Raw genomic sequence first — 26,733 nt, 5'->3', positions numbered from 1 at the left:
GGGCTATTATATAGGAGATATTTTTTGATCCCATATTAAATGGTAATCAAATAACTCATGCATTAAATACAAATAAAGGTTGAGTCTTTTATATAAAAAAATAACTCCAAATAATCTGAAATACAGAATTCTTTAAGCTACACTGAGCTAATAACACCTTTGCTTTCTGATAGTTCAATATATAAAAACTTCATTTATTACACATAATTTTTGATATTTTTCAAACTTATCGTCAGGCTTTAAGAGATATTCAGATCTCTATATATGAGATTTTATATATATATATATATATATATATATATATATATATATTTTTTTTTTTTATTTTGTTATATTTGATTTTAGTTTAATTATATTTATGATTATGCATTTAATTTACCCTTTTGAGCTTGAAAATTATAATCCTTTTAAATTTGAGAAGATTATAAAAATATTAACATTCTGTATGTGTAGTTTTACTTTAATTGTAAATATTGTCTTTTAGAATACACATGCTGATGCCTTGCCACAACAAACTTGTTAAGCCACTACTAATGGAAAATCAGCGTTTGACAGGTCTAATGATTTCCAAAATTTTCAAGCAGAAATCTGTTTATATCCAGCCTTCCAAAGAACTTATATACACTGAAAATTCAGATCAAGACAATGTAAGTTATTTGACTTGTAAGTTTTTATTTAAAGCATGCCTATTGTCTAAGTGTGGGATATGTGATATGTTGCATTACTTTATTAATTATATTTTAGGATAGAAGCTCAATTGAGCAAAGTGAAAAATTGCCTGAAGATACTGCAAAGAACTGTGAAACATTTGTAAATGAAGACTCCATACTGCAATTTATTAACCAAACCGTTTCCCCTGAGGACCAAGTTTTATCCTCCGTGGAAGAATTGGAGAAGAGTGTCCTCTCCCACAACACTCCTTATGAGCCATCTAATTTGGCAAACAGTGTGACCACCCAGGGTACTCAAAATATTGTTTACCAAGACAATGAAAACACAGTCAGCCATTTAGTGCCATCAACATTTGAAGAGAATTACAGGTAAGCATCCATTTATTGGATAGTAGTAGTACTGAAGGCAATGTTGTTTTAAAAACATGACAAACTCTATTATTATTATAAATATATATATATATATATATATATATATATATATATATATAATTATTTTTTTTAATTAAACCTTTTCACTTGTTTATGTACAATTAGTCATTCTTCCCAGGGAGGGCAGTGTCTGGTGGCCCCAACCCATGGTGCAAGGATGGGGGTGGTGTGAGGTGAAGTGCTTTAATTTTCCTTTTAAAGATACCACAGTGCTGGCTTGGCACAGTCTGTTCATCTACTGCCTGCCATTTTCCAATGCACTCAGTCTTCCCTGCAGTAACATCAACTGATAATCCTCAGAGGTAAGTGTTCAACATGATAGTATGTGAAGCTGGCAGTTTTTTTTGTTATTTTTAAACCTATTCATATACTTTGTTGAGCCCTTACCTCAGAGGCTTGTCAGTTGCCTTTACTGCAGGGGTGACAGAGCACATCTAAAGACTGCAGAAGACAGATAAACAGACCGTCCTACTGCTAGGCCGGTACTGTGAAGCCACAGGGAGTGGAAGACACAGGAAAAGATAAATGGAGGAAGGTTAGCGAGACACATGGGACAGTGGGGGTTACAGAGAAATCCTACATAAAACAGCTAGTTACAGTCTGTATTATAGTCAATTCACATATTCAGAACTGTTTGATGTCTGAACCCAAATCTCAATTCAAAAATCAGCTATCTAATAGCTAATAAATGTAAAAAAAAAAAAATCTAAATCAATCTGTATCGTATTTAAATCTTTGCATGTAGTTTTTTAGTCTGCGTTATGCCTTTATTTTGTGAGGCAATGTAGACTATTGATGTTTGCTGATAAAATAGAGTACTTATTGTAGGCTCACCATGCTTTGTATTTTGTTTTATTTTTCTATTATATTTGTTACATTTGCAGTGTGATAAAATTTACCTCTTGCAGACATTACACAGAACTTTTTAACGATGTCCTTCCGCATTCTGATGAAGACATCGCATGCACTGAAGAAAGTCTAGATCACAATCAAAATACAGAGTGGAACAGGTAACATTTTTCTTTAGCGTTCTTTCCGAAACAAGCAAAACGTTTTTTATTATGTGTCTTTTTATATATGTATGTACAGTTGTGTATGTATGTATAATATAGATCAGCATGGATGGTGTAGTGGTTAGCATTACTGCCTCCCACAGCACTGAGGTCATGGTTTATATTCCCACCATGGCCCTAACTGTGTGGAGTTTGTGTATTCGCCCCTTGCTTGCTTGGGTTTCCCTCTGTTTCTCCGGTTTCCTAACACAATCCAAAAATTTACTGTAGGTTAATTGGCTTCCAACAAAAGTAACCCTAGCATGAATGTGTGTGCGTGTACATGTGGTAGGGAATAAAGATTGTAAGCTCCACTGGGGCAGGGACTGATGTGAATATTCTCTGTAAAGCGCTGTGGAATATGTGTGCGCTTTATAAATAACTGGTAATAAATTGTGTATGTGTGTATATATATATATATATATATATATATATATATATGTGTGTGTGTGTATATTGCAGTGAAGAACTGGCACTCCAAACGAATCCACAATGGAAATAAGGCCCAGGTGCCCGTGTAGAGAAAATTGCATGCGGAAACTGGAACACTGCACTCACAGGTCTTCATACACATGCATTCAGCAGACTTGACAACAGCCGATTACACAGCCATGTAGTGACATCACTACATGGCTGTGTAATCTGCTGTTGTCAAGTCTGCTGAATGCATGTGTATGAAGACCTGTGAGTGCCGTGTTCCAGTTTGTGTGTGTGTGTGTATATGTATATATATATATATATATATATATATATATATATAATTAATATATATATATATATATATAATTAATATATATATATATATATATATATAATTAATATATATATAATTAATAAATATATATATATATATGCACACGGTGGGGGATAAAGCGACTGATGGTGTCTTAAAATATTTCAATAAAAGTGGATCTAGGAGATATATAAAAATATGTACTATATTTATAAAGTAATGAGTAACCAGATCGAGTGGATCTATAAAAAGTTAATTTATTAATACATTAAAACAGACAGTTATTAAACAGCTAGACTAAAATTTGAGCAGCAAATTTCTTAAAAAAATTGGGATAAAAAGTAAAACAGACACAATGCAAATTAATACCAAATTAAAATGTATGTTAAAATATGTAAAACAATTTTAACTTAACTTGGTATGAGGTCACTGCCAGGTAGCCCAACGCGTTTCGTCATTCAGACTTCATCACCCCTTGATGAAGTCTGAATGACGAAACGCTTTGGGCTACCTGGCAGTGACCTAATTTTTAACTGGTATTAATTTTGCATAGTGTCTGTTGTTTTTATCCCAATTTTTTTAAGAAATTTGCTGCTCATATTTTAGTCTAGCTGTTTAATAACTGTCTGTTTTAATGTATTAATTAACTTTTTATAGATCCACTCGATCTGGTTACTCATTACTTTATAAATATAGTACATATTTTTATATATCTCCTAGATCCACTTTTATTGAAATATTTTAAGACACCATCGGTCGCTTTATCCCCCACCCCCCGTGTGTTATTAATCCTTTGCTACAGGGAACTACCATCCCTGTGTTTTGGGGGACAGCTGACGCCCTGTATTAACCCATAGGGAGTGTTATTTATTTTGACTACAAATTGTACACAAGTGGCGCAATAATCTCCCCCTTTTTATCTATATATATATCTATCCTTAGATTTTTATGGCACTCCCAATCATACTGTCATCCACCTGGGTGCCCTCCTCCAAACGATATAGAACTGCAGGGGGTACCTTCAATTATTGTCCATAAAGAAGGAAACCAGGCGGCACTCCAAGGATTTGTTGCAGGCAAAATACTTTATATTAAAGTGACAGTGCAAAATAAATTAGTACAGCATAGTGCAAGCCACCTTGCACTATGCTGTACTAATTTATTTTGCACTGTCACTTTAATATAAAGTATTTTGCCTGCAACAAATCCTTGGAGTGCCGCCTGGTTTCCTTCTTTATGGACAATAATTGAAGGTACCCCCTGCAGTTATATCTCTATCTCTATCTCTATCTCGCAGCGACACTCTAGACGACTGGATACAAGACAAAAGAATGCACAAATACAGCTTTGAAATGTTGATCACAACGGGCCTTTTTTTGTTTTGTATCCAGTCATGTAGAGTGCCACCACACGCTTCCATGTACTAGGACCCTGCTGGGCTCGTAGTATTATTTTTTTTTATTTTTTTTTTATAAAACTCAGGAGTGTTATATTTGGAACTCACTGCAGCACCTAAAAAAACTCCTAATAGCACAGTATTGATAGGTTTGTGTTGAAAAAAGAATTCACACTTTTTTTTCACCATTTTTTTATTTTCCATTTCTTGTTACCATGAAGTACTGCGGGTCGTATGCACGAAGATCTTATTAAGTCTTTGATGTGTACCCAATATTTATTTTTCTTTGAATTTTTGAATACCTGTTGACTAATAGGTGCTGGTCAATTTTATATATATATATATATATATATATATATATTATATTATATTATATTATTCTGATGGACAGATAAGCTTTTATGTTTTTATTCTTGTACATTTAAAACCTGCTTGCTATATCATGTATATTATATATTTTTGTAAGTTTTATATTTTATTTTTAATATATGTCCATGTGAAAAGTAGTAAGAAGATGACACACACCAGACTTACCCAAATATATCCTTTTTAAAAGTAGAAATTTATGCCATTCAGTTGACCTTTCTCAAGTCTTTCAGCATTAGAATATCCTATCGGGTACACGTTTCCAGTGTGCTCAGCCTCCTCTTTGCTGCATCACGGCATTTGACTGACTACTGTATTTTTGTCTGTGCTCACAAAGTAATGGATTCATAGGCACCATGAATTATGTGTGATAGCACCAGCACATCCAAATGAGGTCACACTGTTTGCAATCACGTTACTGCAATGCCTACAATGAAGCTGATCACGTGCATGTGTGTGGATAGATAGTAATTTTACATTAATGTATGTGTACAAGGTAATTCATGAATGCCAAATATATTGATATTAGTAATTGACCTTCTAAATTATTTTAAATCTACATTTTGTGTTGTAGTGATATCAATCTAAAGGATATTCTGTCAAATCTGGCAGTACAGATTGATACTGAAAGCATTTCAAAGTTTAACATAAACCGCAGAGAAGTCTGGGACGGAGCATGTCGTGGACTAAAGCGGCAAACATTTAGGCCTGAAAATCGCCTTTCTGTAATTTTCACTGATTCCTTTGGGAATACAGAAGGAGCTGTAGATTTTGGTGGCCCAACGAGGGAATTTTTTAGACTTCTTCTACAGTTTTTGCAAATCAGCAAATTATTTGAAGGACCAGAAAATTCAAAGACATTGTCTTGTGATGCTCAAGGTATTTTTATATTTGTTTTGGTTTCTCCATTTGTTTTCTCTGTTATTATCATTATGTTCTTTTTTTTTTGGTAAGTTTACATCTGGACTTGACAATTTTTTTTCTAGATACTAGGAGCAAAGATGAAAGTGTAGGAGCCATACCACTACTGTTGCCACCACCTCCCCTCCCACACAACTAAGGGGGCCCCCCAGGCAAACCAGCCCTCTGAATCAATCCCCCGAGTAAACAATCCTCCGCTTTTTGGCCATATCACTGCCCCCTTCGAAGCACAATCCCTGGCCACACATAGACCCCCCTATTGGATAGCTATATGCAGCTGGAGTTTGAAAACTGCACACAGCATAGGCTGGGACGATCACTCAGCACATGCACTCCTGTGCATGAAATGGCAGCCGCAATAAAGCCATGCCCACGAATCTGCTCGCTCTCTCCCTCCTTGCATAATTTGGTAGCCAGGCAGCAAAAGCTAGGGGCCATGGCTACCTGGCCCCTGGGATTTGTCGAGCCCTGGTTTAGATCGTCAAACTTAATTGGTTAGTTATTTCCTTGCTTTATGTTTGGAAGAAGAAAAAAATCAGTTGTATCATATATACAATATATATAAAGAATGCTAATTGAAAACCATATTCCAGGCTTTAAATGCATCTAGGTATGATTGAGGAGTAATGTAGAAGACTAATAAACAATATCACTAGTTATATATCCATATCACATACTGTGCAGTCCTATAGTGTATGTTTTTAATTATGTTTCTCCCTAATATACAGGAATACAAAATTTTAAGAAAAACTATGTATAGGTTTCAAGAAAGTTTGCCTCTACTAATCCATTTACGTGTTTAAATTCTGTACGTGTTCCCTGTACTGTGCTACTTATACCCCTTTTCCACCTCGTCCAAAAACATGGGTTTTTGCACGGGTGTGTGCATTTACACGTGTTTTTTTGGCTAGTGGAAACGTCTCCCTCTGAAAAAACCCGGGTCAAGTGATCTGGGAATCCTACCAGGGTAGGACGCGGGAATGACCCGTGTAAGGTGTAGTGTAAACAAGTTACCCATGTCAGTCGACACGGGACCCGTTTACAGCATGTGAAGATCCCATACCTCCCTGACCGCAGGTTTTCGCGGGCAGTCTCGAGGTTGGGGGGGGGGGGCAGCGCATGCTGTCTCTCCTGCTATGCAGACAGCAGCGCTGGCAGAGAAATTGTGTGCCGGAGGCTGGGGGCAGCTCAGCAGCTTCCAGAGTGCCGGGCTTGCCCCCAGCAAGACAGTGGGCAGCATGGAATTGGTGGTGTGGCCTAACGGGTACGAGGCCATGTCCCGGGGGTCCTGATCTACCGGTTTTCCCGGCACTTGGAGATAACTTCATCTCCAATCGCCAGGCAGAAGAAACTGTATCCGGGTGCAGTGTAAACGGCGCCTACACGGGATATTCCCGGGTTCGCTCCCATAGTGGAAAAGGGGTCCTTCTCGTGTCTGACCTGGCTTGGAACCGTGTTCCAAATCCCGGGGTCAGACCCGAGACTTCTAGTGGAAAAGGGGTATCACCGTATCCTAAGATACTACTCAAGGAACTGTAGATAGTATGTACACAATTTTAATGCTAGGCATGTGCATCCGCTGGGTCAAGCACAATGTGCCAATATGCTATTCATGGTACAGGTATATTGTTATATCTGCTTGAGGCTCCTAATTGCTTTACTTTGGTTTTTATTGTTAGACTTTTACATGGTGTTTTCGTTAAATTCAAATTGGTTTACTCATATTAATTATAATTTCTCTAGCATGCATAGGGTATACTGGGATGGTAAATTACAGTGGGGTATAGATGGGTCCATTGGAGCAGGTGCACTTTAAATTTCTTCAACCTAGTGTGTGCTGGCTCCTCCCCTCTATGCCTCCTCCCATCAGACCAGTTTAGAAAACTATGCCCTCAGAACTTGTCACATGCTGTAGGGCTCCAGTGTTTGTTTTTTGGGTTGTTTTTCCTTTAAATATTTTATATTTCTCTAATTTTTCAGACAAGCGCCTGTCTGCATCGAGGGACTTAGGGGGAGGGGTGGACCCGTCCAGACCTTATAGAGAGGTATGGCCCCGGATACCTAGTAACCATGACATCGGCCATGGGGTGATCTCTCACCGCAGCCGTATGGAGGGCTGGTGCTGGATCCTCAGAACCTGCCGACACCCCCGAACAGCTGAAGTTATGCAAGACTGTTGAGCATGCACTGGTTCACGAATAGCGGGATACCCGGTTCACAAGGCGTCAAATCATTGATCAGGCACACTTCTCTAATAGAGCTACTATGCCTTATTAGACTGTGTGTAGATTCCGCTGTAGGCGCACCATAGCAGAGGGGCAGAGCTTACAGAGCAGGACAGCAAGCGCCATTATACATACCGCGTGTACAGAGTTCAGCTACAGCGACGCCAGAGCCAGCGCGGACCTCACAAGTCTCCCGGGACTGTGGTATGCAGTGGGGGCTAATTGTTGGGAGGAGCAGGTTACACTTGGGGTTGCTATTAAGTGACTCCGGAATCAGTACTGCCTGGCTATATTATACACAGCTCATAGTGTGCTGGTTTCTCCCACTATGTGCTTTCTCCTGTTGGCTGTTTTATTTACTACTGCTTGCAGGGGTGACACACTGTACTTTTTCCTTTGTGTGTGTGTGTCATCTATACTGTGTAAGAATGACAGGGAAAAGTATTCTGTAAAGACTGCTCTAATAAGTTTACACAGACATCTGAAGGATCACATATTTTTGACCAGTGTACGGAGTCTGGGTAATAATCTGACGGCAGGTCACAAGAGTCTACACCAGTGTGGCTGTACACTTTAACAGGTGTCATGACAGATATTTCCTCAGAACTGGATGCTCCTGGCCACAACAGACAAGCTCTTAGACAGTCTGTGGAGGAATTGGTCTCTAAAAAGTGGTGGATTAAATCCTCTACTCATCCGCCCAGACTAAATGCACCAAAAATGCATGTTCCCACAGGTCCTGCAGTTGAATGACACGGGGGAAGACATGCCAGATATAGAGGATATGGATTAAGAATGGAGGAGGAAATTGGGGACCCTTCTCAAGGGGTTGAGTCACTCATTTGTGCAATACTGAGGTTATGGAAATACGTGAAAAAGACACTCTGGTAGAACCTGTATATTTCAGTAAACCACAAAAGTCTAGTGTTAACGTCTTCTGTCTTCTGAACGAAATGCCTAATTTAAGGAAGCTTGATTGCATTCTGTTAAAAAAATTCCAGATTCTTAAAAGGTTTTTGTCTTTTCTCTTTCCTCCTGAAGACAGGAAGCTTTGGGAAAATCCACCCACGGTTGACTCTTCAGTTTCTCGTCTCTCTAAAGATTGCACTTCCACTCCCGGGGGCTACTTCTTTAAAAGACTCCTCACACCATAAGATTGAAGCAACACTAGAAACTGTTTCTGCAGGGGGGTACACTGGTATTCCACAGGGAATAACATAGGGGGTGTAGAGTTGGATCTTGATACGAGGCACCGCTTTGACTGTTCCCAGGATGCACTGCACCGCCGCCTGTATATCCCCGCTTCCAGGCACTGGAGCTCAGTTTGTAAGTTGGTGCCTGCAGTGCATGCTGCTAACAGGATGGGCTGCATTAGGCAGCCCTAATAAGAGCTTTTCTAAGAAGAAAGAAGACTTCAAGGGCCGCAGCACAGGCACTAGATGCCATGGATATCACTGACATTCCGAGCTACGGCTCAATCACCTCCCCCAGCGGCGCTGCATACTCCTGTGCCCTGGTTGCCGGGTACTTGCAGCGGAAGCGCTCTGGTTCCCATAAGGTACACATCACCGCTGCTGCTCTCTTGGATCACGTGGCCGCACTTCATGAAGGAGGGAAGAGGGTTCCCCAGGTGGGACCCACTGAAATCGTGATCCAGATGCGGTCCCAGCAGATGGACCATGCTTCCGGCGTGGTCACTCTGGCCGTGCAGGGACCCCACTATATCCACCAGGGCAAGGAGCACATGTTGGATTTACTAAAATCAGTTTATTATAGGATCCATAGTACCCGGTGGTAAAGTCCTGCAGAGTGCATAAGGCACTGACCTGTAGCCCATCCCCCAGCTCCAGGCGCCATCTACAGCAGGTGTTCTCGCCCTGAAGCTGCATCTCTCCTTCACTCCCTGTCAGCGTTTGGGCGCCATTTCACAGAGCTGCGCTGATTCTGGGACTGCTTGGCACTGTCTCCTCTGTAAAGCCGCCTGTCTCATGAGCGCTGTGCATTTACGGGACACTTAAGTATTCTACATGTCGTTTAGTATGAATATTTAGTACAAGTATCCTGTGATATACATCCATTGTTTACTGTGCATTGTTATATCTGTATTCATACATGTATATGTACTATTACTAATCCAGTGCAGTTTTATTGTTATGTAATAATTTCTACATTGTACATGTGACTGTGTGTGCCTATAGCTGCTGTGTGGTTTCCATTCTGTGTATGTCGCACATATTGCTATCACTATATTCTGTACCCTGGGGGGGCTAAGTGCATCAGGGTCTCGTATACCATATAGTATTCCACAGGATATACTGTTTTTTGTATTTTTATCTGTGTATTTCAGTCACCTCATACCTCTTAAATCCTCTGTTTGTGCTCAGCATTTGCAGTCACATACCATAGGTGGTTTTTGTCGGGTATTGTGCTTGTCTTTCTATATTGTTCTGTCACGCCCTATGGCTACATTCTCAATGTCTGCTGCACAGTGCGGGAACTCCGCGTACGCTCATGCATCAGGCAGTGCTGACGCCATGGTTTTACCTGAGGAAAATATATCAGCTGAGGGTTCAGGTATTGGGTGTTCTGCATCCCCCAGTCAGCCTGCAGCACCGGTGGCACACCAAGAATCACCTTGGGCTGATTTTTCAAATTTGCTGACTACGCTTGTAACACGACTTACACCCCCTGTGGGACCTCCTGTGCCATTACAGCCACATATTGTCCCTGTAGTTAGTTCGCCATGGGCAGATACTGTCTACTCATTTACAGCAATTAAATCAGTCCTTTGTTAAAAGCTTAACCCTTGCCCTACTGGTACCAAAGGGTCATCTAAGTGGGCCATTTCTTCCTCACAATCTACTCATGTTTCGGATACTTCATCCGATGGGGTTGGGGAATATACTGATCCCTTAGACACTAATACAGCTGATTCTGATGTGGAATCTGTGACGCAGGTTGATGTTCCTGATATAGTGGAGGCTATCAAACTGATTCTTCAGATTGATGATGAGACTGACCCTCCAGATACGTCTAAGCAACCTGATAAGTTCAAACGTCGGAAGGTTACTAAATTAGTCTTGCCACATTCTGACCATTTAATTGACATACGTCAGGAATCCTGGGAGTCTCCAGGAAAGAAATTTTCCCTGTCTAAAAAGATGCTAGCTCATTATCCTATCTCCGCAGAGTTAAGTACCAAGTGGGAAACACCTCCACCAGTGGACTCGCATGTGGCCCGTCTTGTGTCATCTACTCTGCCTGTCACTACTGTCACCTCTCTGAAGGAACTGACGGATAAGTGTGTGGAGGGCTGCTTTAAGTCTATTTACACTCTCTTGCTGGTGCTGTACATAGTCCCACTTTGTCAGCCTCTCGGGCTGCAAAAGGTATTGAAGCCTGGGTTCAAGCAGTTGAGGCAGAGCTACCTCAGAATTTTCCAGATAATGCCAGACAATGTCTATCATGTATTATCAGAGCCTCCCATTACATTCATGAGGCAGCCTCTGATGCAGGTGTTATGGCGGCCAAAGCGTCTACCACGTCCATACTGGCTCACCGGATTCGGTGTTTACGGTCCTTGTGGGTGCACCTGTACTCTAAGAAGACCTTTGAGGTGCTCCCTTATTAAGGGAGGTTATAATATTTGTGTAAGATTGGAACAAGATTGTGACTGACTTGGTGTCTGCCAAGACTGCAAGTCTCCAAAGTACTAATCCTTCGGCTCCGAAGGCTAAGAGTAAAACTTTGCGATCCTTTCGACCTCCAGGTAAAGAAAATGGTCAGGCGTACCCGAGACAAGCTCGCGCTTCCAAATCCTCAAAGTCAAAACCAAAACTTTCTTGGGCTGCCCGTCAGCCTGCTTCCAAATTGGCCAAGCCTGCTGCATGACTGGGCTGTTGAGCAGTGACTCAGGTGGCTCAGTTTCAGGGAAAGTGGTTACCATACGAAACCATCCTCCCCATAAACATCTTTGAACTAAGGACGATTAACAATGTCCTTTTTCAGGCCTTCCACCTGTTACAAAATCACGCCACTCAAGTACAAGCAGACAATGCCACCACGGTGGGCTACATCAATCGACAAGGCGGAACCAAAGGCAAGGTGGCTATGAGAAGTCACCAATATCCTCCTTTGGGCAGAGTGACATGCCACGGCACTGTCTGCCATATTCATTCTGGGAGTGGACAACTGGGAGCCAGATTTCCTCAGTCGGCAAGATCTCCACCCGGAGAGAGTGGGGTCGCCACCCTCAATTCTTCTGTCAGATAGTATCCCTATGGGGTTGGCCTCAGATCTGATGGCATCCCGACACAACACGCATCTTCAGTGTTACTGCTCAAGGACAAGGGACCCACAGGCGACAGCTGTAGATGCATTTTTTACGCCCTGGACCTTTTAGACGATCTATCTGTTCCCTCCATTCACTCTAGTACCACGAATCTTAGAGGGAAAAGGTTCAGGCAATTTTAATCTCCTTGGCGGGCCTGGTACGCAGATCTCTTCTCCCTGTTGGTAGCCAACCCCTGGCCATTGACGCTGAGATAAGATCTTCAGCAAGGCCCATTCGTCTATCCAAACTTACAGCGGCTATGTTTGACGGGGTGGAAGTTGAGAGGGAGATTTTAGCCAGGAAGGGCATTCCAGAGGCCGTTATCCCGACTGCTCCATGCTAGGAAAGATGTCACATCACGGCACTACCATCGGCTATGGAAGATGTATGTCTCCTGGTGTCAGTCATCGTTATCTGCCAGCGGTTTTCAAATTGGGTCGTTTTGCCTTGTCAGTCTTTTAACAAAAATGGTTGGCCTAGATCTCGGAGGTTCAGACCTTTCTTAAGGGTGTGCTCCACTTGCAACCACCTTTTGTATATCCTACGACCCCTTGGGATCTCACAGTTGGTGTTGGATTTTCTACAACCATTGCAGCAGGCGGAGTCCAAGTATTTGCTTGGAAGACTCTCACCTTGTTGGCTCTTGCTTCTGCGCGGCGACTCTCTGAATTGGGGGGCCTTGTCCTGAAAATCTTGGGTTTCACGAAGATCGTGCAGAACTCAGGACTTGTAGGTTGTCTCGGCATTTCACATAAATCCACCTATTGTAGTTCAGGTAGTAACCGATTCCTCCACGCCTCGTAGTTTGGATATGGTGCAAGCGTTGTGCATTTATGTCAACGGAATGGCTCGTACCCGAAAGTCAGATACTCCTTTGTTTTGTATGAGGCCACCAAGATTGGTTGTCCTGCTTCGAAGCAAACCATTGGATAAAACTCACTATCCAACAGGCTTATTCATTTGTGTCCTTACCTTTGCCACAGTCTGTCACCGCCCATTCCACTAGGTCGGTGAGATATTCCTGGGCGGCTGCTCGTGGAGTCTCTGCCTTGCAGTTGCGTAGGGCTGCTACCTGGTCCAGTGCCCACACTTTTGTTAAATTCTATTGTTTTGATACCTTGGCGTCGGGCGCTCAGTTTGGTTTTGCATGGATCTCGGCACACACCCACCCGTAATGAGAGCTCTGGCATGTCCCCACTGTAATTCACCATCCCAGTATACTCTATGGATGCTAGTTAAAACTGGATTTTGGTACTTACTGGTAAATGCTTTTCTCCAAGACCATAGGGGATACAGGCCGCCCACCTCTGTGCTTTCTTTTCTGCATATTGTTTGTGTTGTTGTGCATCAGCGTATGCGCGTTGCTTTCGCTATTTTTTTGTTTTACTTTTTAAGTTATGTTGCTCAGTTTCTCCTGTTCTTCTATTCTGTTTTTTCCTCCTCCTTGAGGCATGTTCCGTCTCCTTCGGGCACAGTTATGGAGACTGGTCTGATGAAAGGGGGCATAGAGGGGAGGAGCCAGCACACACTAGGTTGAAAAAATTTAAAGTGCACCACCTCAAATAGAACCATCTATACCCCGCTGTAATTCGCCATCCCAGTATCCCCTACGGACTTCAAGAAAAGGATTTACCGGTAAGTACCAAAATCACGTGTATTTTTTTGGTGTGTATGTGTGGTTTTTTTTTTTTTTTTTTTGTTTTTTTTTTATGCACTTTTTTAATGTTTTTCAGCTTTGCGGAATGATGAGTATTATCTGGCTGGTTTATCCATTTCACTATCACTGGTGCACGGTGGACCCGCTCCAAATTTTTTTTCTCCTGTCTTATACAATGCTCTAACATATGGCTGGAAAAATACTCCACTTGTATTACAAGATCTTGTAGATGTGGAAGCAAAAGAAATTATGCAGAAGGTATATACATAATGTTAATTTAATTACTGCATTTATTTTTAATTATGTGTCAATGATTTTTTTTTTTTTTTTTGTATATTCATTTTGAGTCGTGATTTCATTATCTCACATTTAGTAATGTCATGTTGACCTATAGATTTACCCATTTATATTTTTTTAAATTTCAGATTATGAATGCTACTTCAGTTGAGAATCTTCAAGACGTGTTGTATGAAAATAACCTGCTCCTTAATCTTGCTGGCTGTCTCCGTGTAATTAAAACAGTTGACGACAAACACCAAATTGTCCAAGACTACTTGCATTGGTATCTACGGGATAGAACAATGCATTCTGAAGAGAGGTTATTACATTTAAAGTTTAAATAATGCCACGTTTATTTAATTGTTGGATTTTCCAGTCGGATTATACTGACTTTATAGAATACTTTAGTGTTGAGTAGAATGCATAACCAGTTGCTTCTGTATGCTATAAAGATTAGCTGCATAAAAGAAAATACCTTTTTTTTTTTTTTTCTTTTTTCTTTTTTGGAGATAAACAGCGTAACTATTTAAATGTGTGCAAAATGTAGAAAAAATGTATATTAAAATTTAGTGTTGGTAAATTGCAATGAACAAAAGTCCCTCTAGAGCAGTGGTTCCCAAGCTCTGTCCCCAAGTAACCTCAACAGTTCGTGTTTTCCAGGTCACCAAGCAGTTGAACAGGTGTATTCATTACTCACTGACACATTTTAAAAGACCCACAGGTGGACCAAATTATTTCACTTGCAATCCTGTGAGGGGACCTGGAAAATATTAACTGTTGGGGGTACTTGAGACCGCGGTTGGGTACCACGGCTCTAGAGGGTAAAACAGGATTTTAATTACCTACCGGTAAATCCTTTTCTCTTAGTCCGTACAGGATGCTGGGCGCCCGTCCCAGTGCGTACTGTATCTGCAGTTATCGGTTATGGTTACACTCATGTTGTTTTTCTTTTCAGTCAGTCCGTTGCTGATGTTATTCATGCCATGGCATGCGGTATGCTATTTTTGTTTGTGTTTACACAGGTTGTTACATTTTCGGTCAGCATATTGCTGTATATTTTTCATGCCGTCAGCTGGTGTTCTATTGAATGCCACGTTCTGCGGCATGTTTGAGGTGTGAGCTGGTATGACGCTCACCGTGTTTAAACAGTAAATTCTTTCCTCAAAATGTCCGTCTCCCTGGGCACAGTTCTATAACTGGAGTCTGGAGGAGGGGCATAGAGGGAGGAGCCAGTTCACACCCATTCAAAGTCTCTTATAGTGTGCCCATGCCTCCTGCGTATCCCGTCTTTACCCCATGGTTCTTTTGGAGTCCCCAGCATCCTCTACGGACTAATAGAAAATGATTTACCGGTAGGTATTAAAATCCTATTTTTCTCTTACGTCCTACAGGATGCTGGGGTCCATATTTGTACCATGGTGATGTACCAAAGCTCACCGAACGGGAGGGAGAGCGCGGAGGACCTGCAGAACTGATTGACCAAACTTTAGGCCCTCACTGTCCAAAGTATCGAACTTGTAAACGTAGCAAACATGTTAGACCCAGACTAAGTAGCTGCTTGGCAAAGTTGTAAAGCCTAGACACCCCGAGCAGCCACCCAGAAAGAACCCACCTTAGAGTAGAGTGGGCTTTAACAGATTTGGGACACTGCAATCCTGCAGTAGAATATGCATGCTGGATAGTGACACTGATCCAGTGAGAGATCGTCTGCTTAGAAGCAGTACACCCAATTTTCTTGGGATCATACAGAACAGAGTCCGATTTTCTGTGACGAGCAGTCCTCTTCACATAGATTTTCAGAGACCTTGAAACATCTAAGGACTATGACGAAATAGAGGAGTCAGTAGTAGCGACTGGTACCACAATAGGTTGGTTGATACAAAAAGCCTACACAACCTTTAGAAGGAACTGCTGATGTGTCCGGAGCTCAGCTCTATCTTCACGGAAGATTAAGTAAGGGGCTTTAACAAGACAAAGCCCCCAACTCCGACACACGTCTAGCAAAAGCTAAGGCCAACAAAGTGACAGCCTTCCACGTGAGAAACTTGACTTCAAACTCCTGTAGAGGCTCGAACCAATCCGATTGGAGGAACTGTAACACCACATTAAGATCCCATGGTGACATAGGTGGCACAAAGGGAGTCTGGATGTGCAGAACTCCTTTCAAGAAAGTCTGTTCCTCAGGGAGGGAAGCCAGTTTCTGGAAGAAAATGGATAAGGCCAAAATCTGGACCTTTATGGATCCCAAACTCAGGACCATATCCACACCTGCTTGCAGGAAGAGGAGAAACCGTTCCAGTTGAAATTCCACTGTAGGAAACTTCTTGCATTCACACCAAGATACATACTTTTTCCAAATGCAATGGTAATGTTTAGACGTTTCTCCTTTCCTAGCCTGTATCAGGGTAGGAATAAACTTGTTCGGAATGCCTTTTACGAGCTCATATCTGGTGTTCAACCTCCATGTCGTTAAACGTAGTCGTGGTAAGTCTTGATAAGTGAATGGACCCTGTTCCAGAAGGTCCTCCCGAAGAGTAAGAGCGTTCAGGATGCTCCTCACAGCGCTGCAGTAAAGTACCGCTGAGCCGTCCGGGAGCGCACTTAATACTGCGCTCCTACCCTGAAGCCGCCATCTTCACACCGTCCCCCTGCTTGTTAGGTGGTGGCGGTGACTCCCTCGCCACACTTCAGCTCTGCAAGGGGGTGGTGGCCTGCTGCTGGGGTGAGCATTCCCCTGCGGCGGGGAGCGATCTATACCCTCTGGAGCTCAATGTCCAGTCAGTGGAGACAGTGGCTCAGACCCCGCAGGGCGGACACTCCTCCCCCGTTATTCCCCCCCTGCTGGCAGGCTGTTGCCAACAGCCTCCTGTACAAAAACAAACTCTAAAAAGTAACTTTACTAGAAAAACTCTATAGAGCTCCCCTAGGTGTGAACGGCTCCTCCGGGCAAATTTTCTAAACGGAGTCTGGTAGGAGGGACATAGAGGGAGGAGCCAGCCCACACTATTAAAGTCTTAAAGGTACTAATATGGACCCCAGCATCCTCTAGGATGTAAGAGAAATTTACTAAATATCAATTTGTTTTTGGAGTGTTTCAAAAATTTGAGTGTTATTTTACAAATCACATATTTACTAAATCCTCAATCAATTTCAAATCTTTTTTTTATTTTAATTTTAGACTAGTACTTTAGAGTCTGGGTACAGGTACCATAGGCCCATTACATGCTGGCCCTTGTGGTTCTAAAAGTTCAAAGCTGCTGGTGTAGGATTGCTGTAATCTCTAGTATCACTGTAAAGAAATAAGACTGGTACCCACACCATTTTTCTCCTAATTTTGATTAACCAGAATGGGCTCAGAAACTTTGTAGGATGGGTTAATCACGCAATTTTTTATTTTGTTTAAATTTAACTCTTTATTCTATAATATACCAAAGCATGCACAGATATTGAGCTATGCCGTCCTTATAATCTGTCTCTATTTGACTGATGTCTCCCATAAATAAGGGAATCTCAATGTAATTGACTAAAACTGGACACCAGAAACTGAAGATACCATAAAACACACTGCTTGTCCAGCGATTTGTTTTAGACTTCACACACAATTTTGTGTAGATTTTACCTAAGTAAACAGGCAGCGTTAGTTTAGCATCAGAGGGTGATCGTCAGTGGTGAGTACCAACCGGGGGCCCAGCTAGGAGTGACCCCCTGGTTTACTGTGCAGCTGACAGCATAGTGTGGAGGGCAGAACCCTCCTGTGGGGTCCCGCTATGGCCCCCGCGTGAGACTGGCTAAATAAAAGGTAAACCAAGCATTTATGTGAGGTTTTTAGATGCAGGGAAACATGGCCAGTATAAACATACAGCAGTAGCTCCGTTGCCATGGTGGGGGTCGGAGCTACATTAGAGCGGGCTCAGCAGCATTTTGGCACCTGCAGCAGCCTCCACAACTGCCCCTAGATCTTTCATTTCATCCTTCCGGAGTCCAGAAGGACTACCTATAGTTTATCTGTAGCGATTTGTTAATGTCCCAATATTCTATTGATTTAAATGTTTTAATTTTAGATTTAAAGAGGGACTGAAGACATTGGGTGTGCTTGACGCAATGAATGCGCATCCGGATTTATTTAAAAAAGCATTTATATGGAAAAAGGATGTTATGACATCCGATGTCGTGTCTCATCTCTTCAAAATATCCTATAGTCCAGTGGGTAGTAATGCAAGGATTCGTGAAGAGAGAATTATTTGCTACTGGTGAGACTTTATTCTGGATTGTGAAGGTTAGTATACTTTTATTTTCACATGCTTACATATATGCAAAAGTGCAAATGCCGGTACTAATGATTTTTAAGTTGATGATAACATTTGCTTTTATTTGGTTTCACTATTTCAGAGAGAGAATGCAGAACCAAGCTACAAGATATACTGTTGTTTGTGACTGGCGTAAACCATATTCCACCAATAGGACTTGACCCACAGCCATCCATTGAATTTATTGATGGATCGTCAAACTATCCAGAGGCTAACACTTGTGGCAATGTGCTTAGACTTCCATTTTCCAAAGGTTACAAAGAATTCAAAGAAAACTTAGAATTTGGTATTCTGAATTCACCTGGTTTTGGCCGACCATAGTATGTTTTGTTTTTTTTACATCTTTACCGTTTGTAACGTTTCTTGAAGTTGGAACATAGATGTTGACTATGACACTTAAAGGACCATCCCTCTGTATAATGTAGTTTCTGGATAGTTTTGTATTGTCCAAAACTGGGCTAGATGCTGATGGAAAAAAGTATATATATATATATATATATATATATGTTCAGTGTCACATCTCTCTGCCCAAATCATCTAACACACCGCATAACACTATGCTACTACTGACACTAACATTGAGACACACAACCTATGTATAGTATTTGTATCCAAATATACATACACTAAAACACAAACTCCAGTGGTTTGAGCTCAGTTAACTTATGTCTACTTATGCTGGGTACACACTGGCTGATATATCAGCCGTTCTGTTGAATGGCCCATATATTGTGGGTCAGTCAGCCAGTGTGTACGAACGATATATCTGTGAATGCTGTCCGTTGGCCCTGCAGTACAGCCGACTACCAATATATCTGTCGATTTTATTGGTGCATCGCTGTGTCTATGGGCGGTCAATGAATGGGCAGGCACATGTTAACACCCAAACAGTTGATGATGTCAGTCCCGATGGATCAGGCAGTGTGTTTGCTCAACACAATGCCCGGCCGTCCATACATATATATGCAGATATATCTACTAGTGCGGCACTTCAGCTATTGAGAAACTACACATCTCAGCACGCCCTGACACAGCTTTAGCATTCTCTGACAGCAAAACTGTGTCAGGGCATGCTGGGATATGTAGTTTCACAACAGCTGGAGGGCCGCAGTTTGGACATGCCTGTACTAATGTGTACCCAGCATTATATATATCAAAGGTGGCCTCACCTACAGTATAAGTAGTGCAGCCCACCATTCCTCATAGTTAAAATATCTCAGTGTGCAGGTGTCCATTTTAGAGGAGGTGACTAGGAGTTTTCATTATGTTTAAACATTTGATTCATAGAGTCTATGTGCAGCCTTTTCAACCCACCCTTTTTTATTATGGGGATGCTTTAAAAACTTGCTGTTTTTTCAACATATTTAGTTAAATGTTTGTTCTGTTTTTATACTATTTAGAGCAGAGTAAAATTTACGGAGGGAGTTGACTGCAATACTGCAGCTGGTCTTGCCTATATTTTTGTAATAAAAATTTAGAAATTGTGACCCAAGCCTGATATTTAAATTGTCACAGTATATCACACATTTATTCCTGTGGGTGTTCTATTTGTGTCCATTACAATGTTTCTCATTTATCTCCTTTAGTTCTTGTACGGTCTGTAATGTAGCTTTTTTTTCAGTGTCCTTTCTATCACATCCTACAAATTGCATCTGCTGTTATATTGTAATGTTTGTGCTTCCTTAAAAAATAAAAAAAATAAAGTATTTACATTTAAAGTCAAAATGGGACTGACTGCAGAATGCTTGCAGCAACAAATAGCTAGTGTGTCATGGAAATGCTTTTGGCACACGATATAGTAAAAAAATTTCACACAGGAGGCAGAATACAGTAGCTACGGGGGGAGGGGAGGGGAGAGGGAGTGTTTATACACAGTGTAAGTCCCAAGGTGGGTACACAGTGGCCAATCTATTGGACAGTCAATTGAATTAATATTGCTGGTTCAACGGACTTGGTGTACCCCTGATATGTCAGAATGATGGTGTACATATCGCAATAGCCAGGCAGCACATCAGATGCCTCATATCTGCAGCTATATCCGTGTGTGTGTGTGTGTATATATGTATATATATGTATATATATGTATATGTATATATATATATATATATATATATATATATGGTCCGGCAGGGCTTGACAATGCAACTGGGTGGTTGCATGTAAATGCACACCCAGTTGTGAAGTCAGTCATTAAAGGTTGGGCAGTGTGTATGGCCAAATCATCTGCAGATGATCTTTCAGTGTGTATCCAGCCCTACGCATGCAGTAGCTATACCCCACACTCCTTCAGCCACCAGACCTCCACAGTGCATCTCATGACCCCTTCATATGGAGCTTCAAGGAAGGTCTCACTGTTGATATGTTGCTGCCTCACAGTATCTGAGAACTGCAGTGGTAAGCAGATTGAAGTTTATTGCTGAGCAGTGCACTACTGCTGGAACTAGTATAAAATGAGGCTACCCACATGTGGGAGTGACTTAGTGTATAAGGTGAAGGGGTGATCTTCAGTTTGCCGAATGTCGGGATCCCGGCGCACAGTATACCGGCGATGGAATCCCGACATACCGGCACATATTCTCCCTCGTGGGGGTCCACGACCACCATGGAGGGAGAATAAAATAGCGTTGTGCGCATAGCGTGTCACCGTCCCCACGGCGAGCCCACAAGGGGCTCCTTTGCGCTCGGCACGGTGTCGGGCTCCTGGCGCCGGTATGCTGGTCGCCGGGAGTCCAATCGTCGGCATACCATACTACACCCGAGGTGAAGGGCTGTCCTTCAAAAGCGAAGGTGGCAGTATCAATGGGGAGGTCAGATATACAAAGGAACCCTCCCAGGACAGCCATCCGAGCAGTGGTGCAGGATGGATTGGCTGCGCCCTGTCTTAGCTTGACCCTCTATCCCTGGACCAAGTTTAAATTTGACTTTCTAGAAATTTTACAGCCAACATAGGGAATCCAGCGCTGCACTAGTATAACATCCAAAACCTGGATAACAGTGCTGTCTGTGGGATACCTCTGCCTAACAGTATTGCACTGGGATGGAGGACTCGCAAGTTTAGCAAGAAACACCCCTCCATTTCTAGTCAAGGGGGTGGGTATACCCACCGCTGTAACAGAAGAATGTGCACGTTGTATCCACAGGTCAAGGCACAAACGCAATATAAGGTAATTTAGTCCTATAACAGATAGAGCTCAGCTTATTACTCCATAGGGAATACAGAACAATTCTAATAATAATGCTGATACACCCAGGTGTTGAGGTTACTCTCACATGGCCCTATCACTTCAGAGTCAAGAGGCATTAAATGATAACCCTTACACTATTTAGGTGCAAAGGACTAAATTTATGAAGATGGGAGATTTTTTAATATTTATTTTATATAACTGGTGATGTTGCCCATAGCAACCAGATTCTACGTAACATGAAGATAATAGCTACAATCTGTTTGGTATGGGCAACATCAATGTTTCTAAAAAACAAACCCCATCTTAGTCAATTTACCCCACAGAAGGTAGCCATGGTTTCACCAAAATACTTATCCGTGGTGTTATAATCTAGTAAACATATTACTGAACATACATTGTAAGGTCGCCGTGGAAGCTGTGCAGTGCATGTAATTTACTGAATGTGGAGTTTCATCGTAAGTACAGCAAATTTTCAAGAAATACAATTGTCAGGTCCTGGGTGCAGGTCATAACTCTAATACATCGTATAAGAAGTAAATGTGGAGCTACAGAATGTGTCCAAAGTGCAGAAGTCCTGTTTCACACACTGTGTGACCTTGCGCTTTGGAACCAGATTACCATCAGAATGGATCCCACTGTTATAACACAAATAAACGATTAATTTTTTTCAAGTTGTGCTAACCTGGAGAGGAGTGCATTGTGGGTAGAATATAGCAGATACACCGGTAACTTGCTAATATTAAGCAGCAACATTTCTATGCTAGTGTAATACAGATGAATTTTCTATGAACTTTAAATCCTCAGTACATTAGAGAGGGACAATGCAGCAGAGTAATGCACAGCAATGCAGTGGTATACTCAGCAACCTGTATGCAGATGCTAATAGTCTAGCACAGGCATTCCCAACCACGGTCCTCAAGGCACACCAACAGTGCAGGTTTTAGTGATATCCAGGCTGCAGCACAGATGGTTAAATCAAAATAACTGAGCTACTAATAAAGTCACCTGTGCTGAAGCCTGGAAATCACTAAAACCTGCACGGTTGGTGTGCCTTGAGGACCGTGGTTGGAAATGCCTGGTCTAGCAGGTAAAATGGGGGAATTGGAATTGTTAGCATCAAAGGCTGAGTATGACAGGTATTACGGAAACATGGTGGGACGACTCCACGACTGGGTTGCTAACTTAGAGGGGTATTCTCTTTTTAGGAGGGACAGGGCTAACAAAAGAGGAGGTGGTGTATGTCTTTATGTTAAACCATACCTAAAGGAGGTTATCTATGAGGAAACTGGCGATAATGTAGAGTCACTATGGGAAGAAATCTCAAGTGGGGGAATTTATGCAAAACTAGTCATAGGCACGTGCTACAACCAGCCGGATATTAGCATACATGAGGAAGAACAACTATTGCAGCAAATCAAAACGGCTGCGGGATTGGGGGACATCCTTGTGATTGAGGATTTTAAATACCTGGATATAAACTAGAGTAACGATTCATGTGCTAAAGCGAGGGGCAGCAGGTTTTTAAATACGTTTAGGCATCACTACTTGTCTCAATTAGTCCAGGACCCAGCTAGGGGTAAAACTACCCTGGATCTAGTAATTACTAATAATGTGGACATTATATCAAATACTAAAGTTGGGGAGACTTTGGGTAACAGTGATCACTATATGATCACATTCGACATCAGTTTCAGGAAACCTAGCTACAGGGGTTCCACCGAAACGTTTAAGTTTAGGAAGTCTAATTTCATGCTTAGATGTGCACTTAACGCCATAGATATATACCAGCTCACACCACTAACACGCCGTACAACATGGCATTTGTAACCAAACCCAGTCAACAGCATGAACAAAAACCCAGCAACAGGCTGATTATAACCAAACACAACCAATGTGTAACACAAGCAAAAACTACAACCACTTACTGCAGATAGAGTCCGCACTGGGACGGGTGCCCAGCATCCTCTACGGACTAAGAGAAAAGGATTTACCGGTAGGTATTAAAATCCTATTTTCTTCTACGTCCTAGAGGATGCTGGGGACACTTCACAGACCATGGGGTTTATACCAAAGCTTCAGATCGGGCGGGAGAGTGCGGATGACTCTGCAGCACCGATTGACCAAACAACAGTTCCTCATCAGCCAGGGTATCAAACTTGTAGAACTTTGCAAAAGTGTTTGAACCCGACCAAGTAGCCGCTCGGCAAAGCTGTAACGCCGAGACCCCACGGGCAGCCGCCCAAGATGAGCCCACTTTCCTGGTAGAATGGGCCTTAACCAATTTCGGTAACGGCAATCCAGCCGTAGTATGAGCCTGTTAAATCATATTACAGATCCAATGCGCAATAGTCTGCTTGGAAGCAGACGTCCCAATCTTGTTGGGAGCATATAAGACAACCGGAGCCTCTGTTTTCCAAATCTGAGCTGTTCTGGCTACATAGATTCTAAAAGCCCTGACCACATCCCGAGACTTTGAGTCCACGAGGGCGCCAGTTGCCACTAGCACCACAATAGGTTGGGTCATGTGAAAAGCTGAAACCACCTTTGGCAGAAACTGCTGCCGAGTTCTCAACTCCGCTCTGTCTTCATGGAAGATCAAATAGGGGCTCTTGTGAGACAAGGCCACTAACTCAGACACCCGCCTTGCGGATGCCAAGGCCAATAACATGACCACTTTCCAAGTAAGGAATTTTAACTGAACCTTCCGTAAAGGTTCAAACCAAGGAGATTGCAGGAACTGTAACACCACGTTGAGATCCCACAGTGCCACCGGAGGCACAAAAGGAGGCTAGATATGCAGCACCCCATTCATGAAAGTCTGAACCTCAGGGAGGGAGGCCAATTCCTTCTGAAAGAATATTGATAAGGCCGAAATTTGTACCTTAATGGAGCCTAGTTTAAGGCCCGCATCCACACAAGCTTGTAGAAAATGGAGAAAACGCCCAAGTTGCAATTCCTCCGTAGGGGCCTTTTTGGATTCACACCAAGACACATATTTTCACCAAATACGGTGGTAATGCTTCGCTGTTACTTCTTTTCTAGCCTGTAGTACAGTGGGGATAACTTCACTGGGAATCCCCTTCCGGGCTAGAATATGGCGTTCAACCGCCATGCCGTCAAACGCAGCCACGGTAAGTCCTGGAACATGCACAGAGACCTTGCTGCAACAGGTCCTCTCGTAGAGGAAGAGGTTACGGATCTCCTATGAGCAACTCGTGAAGATCCGGATACCAGGCCCTCTTTGGCCAGTCTGGGACAATTAGTTTCGCCGGAACTCTTGTTCTTCTTACGATCCTTATCACCTTCGGGATGAGTGGAAGCAGAGGGAACACGTAGACCGACGGAAACACCCACGGAGTCACCAGGGCGTCCAACACTATTGCTTGAGGGTCCCACGACCTGGAACAATACATCCGAAGTTTCTTGTTGAGGCGAGACGCCATCATGTCTACATGAGGAATTCCCCAATGACATGTCACGTCTGCAAAGACCTCTTGATGAAGACCCCACTCCCCTGGATGGAGATCGTGTCTGCTGAGGAAGTTCTGCTTCCCAGTTGTCCACTCCTGGAATGAGGAACGCCGACAGAGCGCTTACATGCCTTTCCGCACAGCTGCGAACTTTTGTGGCCTCTGCCATTGTCTCTCTGCTTTTTGTTCCGCCTTTGCGGTTTATGTACACCTCTGCTGTTGTCCGACTGAATCAAGATGTGCAGATCTTGAAGAAGATTCTCCGCTTGCCGAAGACCGTTGTAAATGGCCCTCAATTCCAGAATGTTAATGTGCAGACAAGCCTCGTGACTTGACCATTTTCGCTTGAAATTTTCCCCTTGTGTGACTGCTCCCCATCCTCGGAGACTTGCATCCGTGGTCACCAGGATCCAATCCTGGATCCCGAACCTACATCCCTCTAGAAGATGAGGACTGTGCAGCCACCACAGGAGAGAGATTCTGGTCCTGGAAGACAGACCTATTTTTCGGTGCATGTGCAGGTGAGACCCAGACCACTTGTCCAGCAGGTCCCACTGAAAAACCCCGGCATGAAACCTGCCAAAGGAAATGGCTTCGTAGGCCGACACCATCTTTCCTAGCAATTGAGTGCACTGATGAATCGACACCCTTGCCGGTTTCAGAATCCCTTTTACCATGTTCTGGATTTCCAGAGTTTTCTCCACCGGGAGAAAAACTCTCTGTAACTCTGTGTCCAGAATCATGCCCAGGAACGACAGCCGCTTTGTCGGAACCAACTGTGATTTTGACAAATTCAGGAGCCAACCATGTTGCTGTCGAATCTTCAGGGAGAGTGTGACGTGTTCTAGTAATTTCTACCTTGATCTTGCCTTTATCAGCAGTTCGTCCAAGTACGGGATAATTGTGACTCCTTGCTTGCGCAAGAGGACCATAATTTCCGCCATCACCTTTGTGAAGATCCTTGGAGCCGTGGAAAGCTCAAACGGCAACATCTGAAATTGGTAATGACAATCCTGAACCGCAATCCTCAGGTACGCATGATGCGGAGGGCAAATGGGGACGTGTAAGTACGCGTCCTTTATGTCTACTGACACTATAAAATCTCCACCCTCCAGACTGGGGATTACTGCCCAAAAAGATTCCATTGAATTTGAATCTCTTCAGATAGAAATTGAGAGACCTTAAGTTCAGAATCGGTCTGACTGAGCCATCCGGCTTCGATACCATGAACAGGCTCGAAAAAAAACCTTTTCCTTGTTGTGACGGTGGTACTGTGACAATGACCTGATGTTGACACAGCTTTTGTATGGCTGCGCATACTACCTCCCTTTCCGGGAGAGACGCTGGCAAGGTTGATTTTAAAAAATGTTGAGGGGGCACGTTTTGAAACTCCAGTTTGTAACATTGGGTTATCATGTCTAATACCCAAGGATCCAGGCCCGATCGAATCCAGACCTGACTGAAAAGCCTAAGACGTGCCCCCACTTGAGTGGACTCATGCAGAGGAGCCCCAGCGTCATGTGGAGGATTTTGCAGCAGCCGCGGAGGGCTTTTGCTCCTGGGAACCTGACACCGCAAGTGATCTTTTACCCCTTCCCCTACCTCTAGTAGCAAGAAAGGAGCCCCCTCGACCTCTTTTGTACTTATTGGTCCTAAAGGTCTGCATCTGATAGTGAGGCGTTTTCTTCTGCTGTGAAGGGACATAA

At 42.7% G+C, this 26,733-nt stretch overlaps 1 protein-coding gene across 2 annotated transcripts in view; it reads left to right on the top strand.

Annotated features, from left to right (window-relative positions):
* LOC135007558 (uncharacterized) overlaps positions 1-20,097 on the top strand; it is a 30,335-nt gene extending 10,238 nt beyond the window's left edge. For both annotated transcript variants that reach the window (XM_063952127.1, XM_063952126.1), the window contains 8 exons: positions 485-647; positions 745-1,040; positions 2,012-2,113; positions 5,225-5,529; positions 13,863-14,044; positions 14,212-14,384; positions 18,127-18,341; positions 18,455-20,097. In XM_063952127.1, coding sequence (XP_063808197.1) covers positions 485-647; positions 745-1,040; positions 2,012-2,113; positions 5,225-5,529; positions 13,863-14,044; positions 14,212-14,384; positions 18,127-18,319 — 1,414 coding nt within the window. In that variant the 3' untranslated portion in view covers positions 18,320-18,341; positions 18,455-20,097. The remainder of the gene's footprint in view (positions 1-484; positions 648-744; positions 1,041-2,011; positions 2,114-5,224; positions 5,530-13,862; positions 14,045-14,211; positions 14,385-18,126; positions 18,342-18,454) is intronic.
* Positions 20,098-26,733: the final 6,636 nt, after the last annotated feature.

Source organism: Pseudophryne corroboree, unplaced genomic scaffold (genome assembly GCF_028390025.1).
Source record: "Pseudophryne corroboree isolate aPseCor3 unplaced genomic scaffold, aPseCor3.hap2 scaffold_2186, whole genome shotgun sequence".
In the NCBI taxonomy this organism is placed as follows: Eukaryota; Metazoa; Chordata; class Amphibia; order Anura; family Myobatrachidae; genus Pseudophryne; species Pseudophryne corroboree.
This window is presented reverse-complemented; position numbering and strand designations above follow the sequence as displayed.